At 40.0% G+C, this 2,980-nt stretch overlaps 1 protein-coding gene across 1 annotated transcript; it reads right to left on the reverse strand.

The window, feature by feature from the left end:
• Positions 1-1,318: 1,318 nt before the first annotated feature.
• On the reverse strand, positions 1,319-2,281 carry LOC103551591 (olfactory receptor 8B12-like). Its single transcript, XM_008521115.2, has one exon. It carries the CDS (start codon positions 2,267-2,269, stop codon positions 1,319-1,321), a length of 951 nt encoding a protein of 316 aa, XP_008519337.2. The 5' UTR covers positions 2,270-2,281.
• Between the last annotated feature and the right edge of the window lie 699 nt (positions 2,282-2,980).

The following is a 2,980-nucleotide window of genomic DNA, read 5'->3' on the forward strand; positions in this document are numbered from 1 at the left end:
TCAGTGAAATATATCCAACCGCTATGACACCATTGCAAAAGTATGGATGCATAATACTGGAAGAGTGACAAATTTTGACCAATAATGCAAACTATCACATTGAAATATAGGTAATCTTTTTTCTTCATACATCTTTTATATTCCAAATTTGCAAGAATAAATAGGAGTTGCTTTCAGAATCAGAAAAAGAAAAACCATGCCCTCATTCATGAAAACAGATGAATAAACATGTTTAGAACCATGTGATACATTAAAAACATTTACCATCCTGGCAATCATTTCAGCTATCAAGGGATCTGACCTCATCACAGCAGCAATAAGAGATGGAAGTGGTACAACCATGGGGTGAGGACAGAAGATCAGGGGACAAAATGTTACTCCATGACTGCAGGGTTGAGCCCATAGTGACACATCCAGGGCCAATGATGCCTCTGCTGTCCCTCCCCTTCTCACCAATATCCTTTCCCATGCCTCTTCTGTGGTTGACTCCTCTTATTGTTACTTCTGAAAAGTTCTCCATGCCATCCACTCCTGTTTCCATTGAAAAAATCTTTCTTATATACCCTTTTATACTACATTAAGACAACAATGGACACTAGATATGTATATTATATACTCAGAGAGAGAGACAGATGTTTGAATTTTAAGGATTCATAAGGAATTAGCAACAATTGTTGCATATAAGGAGAAGAATTTGGGAATGGAATGACTAGATGGGAGGAAGATAGATTTTTACTGTATAATCTCCACTCATATTGTTTGATTTTTACCATGTATAAGTATAACTTAGTCAAAATGTATTTTAAAATACTTTAATAATATTTAATATACTTTTTAAATGAGAGTTAGAGAAGAGTCCATTTTCTCACGACTAAGCAGAGATCCAGGAAGATGAGGAGATTTCCTTAGCTCATGCAAAAGCTAGAGGAAGTGCTTAAACTGGATAACAGAATTCCAGCATGGATGGAAGTAAGATTCATTAAGTGCCTTGCATTTAATTCTCTCAAAAACCCCATGAAGTCAAGATCATTGTCTCTCTTTTAAAAAAAAAGAGAGATTAATATTTAGAGACATTGACTTATTTGCTCAAAGTCACACAACTACTAAAAAACAGAGCCAGGATACAAAATCAACTCACTATATGCCTCACAAATTGCCATTTCCTCTACTACCACGGAAGGTGGCCTATTCACCTCACCCACATGACACACTCTGCAGTCTCCAGACCTCAGTTCTCTTTCTCTATTCAATACCAATTAAACTTAGATCCTTAATTGAAAACAAACACATTAATAAACAAAGCATTGTATCTCCTTCCTCAAATACTACTCCTTTCTCGAGAAAATATTTTTCTTCTCAAAGTTTTCCTCAGGGCAGCTTTGACGTCCTTGTTCCTCAAACTATAGATCAATGGGTTTAACATGGGCACCACAGTGGTATAGAACAGGGAGGACACTTTCCCTTGGTCAAGGGGCAAAATAGAAGGTGGTTTGAGATACATGAAAGCTGCAGAACCATAGAAAACAGAGACCACAATTACGTGGGAGCCACATGTACTGAAAGCTTTGGACCTGCCCTCAGTGGAATGAATGTGGAGAATGCTGGAGAGGATTAGAGCATAAGAGATGAAGATGGTGACAATGGGCATTCCAGTGCCAATGGAAACAACTATGAAGACCACCAGCTCATTGACATAAGTGCTGTTGCAGGAGAGTTCAAGGAGAGGAAGAATGTCACACATGAAATGATTGACAAGGTTGTCAGCACAGAAGGTCAGACTTGCTAGGTTTCCCGTATGGGCCAAGGCCCCTGAAAACCCCATCACATATGTGCCCAACAAGAGGAGTAAACAGACCTGAGGAGACATGGTGACCATGTACACCAGTGGTTTACAGATGGCAACATAGCGGTCATATGCCATCGCTGACAGGAGGAAGGACTCAGAGATGACAAAGAAGCAGAAGAAAAAGAATTGAGTTATACACCCTGCATGCAAGATAACGTTCTGATTTGACACAAAACTCTTCAGCATTTGGGGGATGATGGTGGTGGAGTAACAGAAATCTATTAAGGAGAGATTGAAGAGGAAAAAGTACATGGGGGTGTGCAGGCGAGAGTTCAACCCAATTAGTATTATCAGGCCCAGGTTCCCCACCACGGTGACCAGATAGAAACCTAGAAACAGGAAGAAGAGAGGTATCTGGAGCCCTGGCTGGTCTGTTAAGCCTGCAAGTATGAACTCTGTCACTGAAGAGTTCTCGTCTGCCATTCTCCTCAGGAGACGAATACAGGAGGGGCGTCTGTGGAGACAAGAAAAGAGAACCATTTAGAAAGAAAGAAACACCACCACCACCGTCCAGTATCAAATCCCAATTCTTGAGAGTGGAATAAAGAGGAAGAATTTTGGAATTTTGGTATGATAGGAAGGTTGTTAACTGTCTGCTGTGGATCTATCTACACAACCCAAGTGACTTTTACTGTCAATGAAAAATATGAAGATAAACTTAGTCTCCAGAGTAAGAACTTGTGCTTCTAGAGAAAAAAATACCAAAAATAAGATAGAAGTCTCTTAGATTTTAATTCAATCCATTTCTTTGTCCTTCTCTCTCCTACCTCTTCTTCAGTTACTGAAACTTGGTCCTCTTCCCTGGACAGTGTCCTAACTGGCAGATGCCACCAAGATTCTGCTCAGAGCTCCCATCTCTGGGTCACTGCTGTCAGATCAAGAAAGTGAGGTCACATTTTTACAAGATCTCTTAGCTCAAGTGGCTTTAGGTTTGATGATAATTTTTTAAGCTAACTCTTACTTAAGTGGTTACTATGAGAGGCTGTGTACTAAGAGCTACGTTATAATATTATCCCATTTTGCAGATGAGACAACTGAGTTAAGAAACTGGCCCAAAGCCCCAAAACTACTGAGTTGCAGCCAGAAGGTGAACTTAGGCAGTCTGACTCTCACGGTATGCACTTGTAACAACTA

Source organism: Equus przewalskii, chromosome 6 (genome assembly GCF_037783145.1).
Source record: "Equus przewalskii isolate Varuska chromosome 6, EquPr2, whole genome shotgun sequence".
Lineage (NCBI taxonomy): Eukaryota > Metazoa > Chordata > Mammalia > Perissodactyla > Equidae > Equus > Equus przewalskii.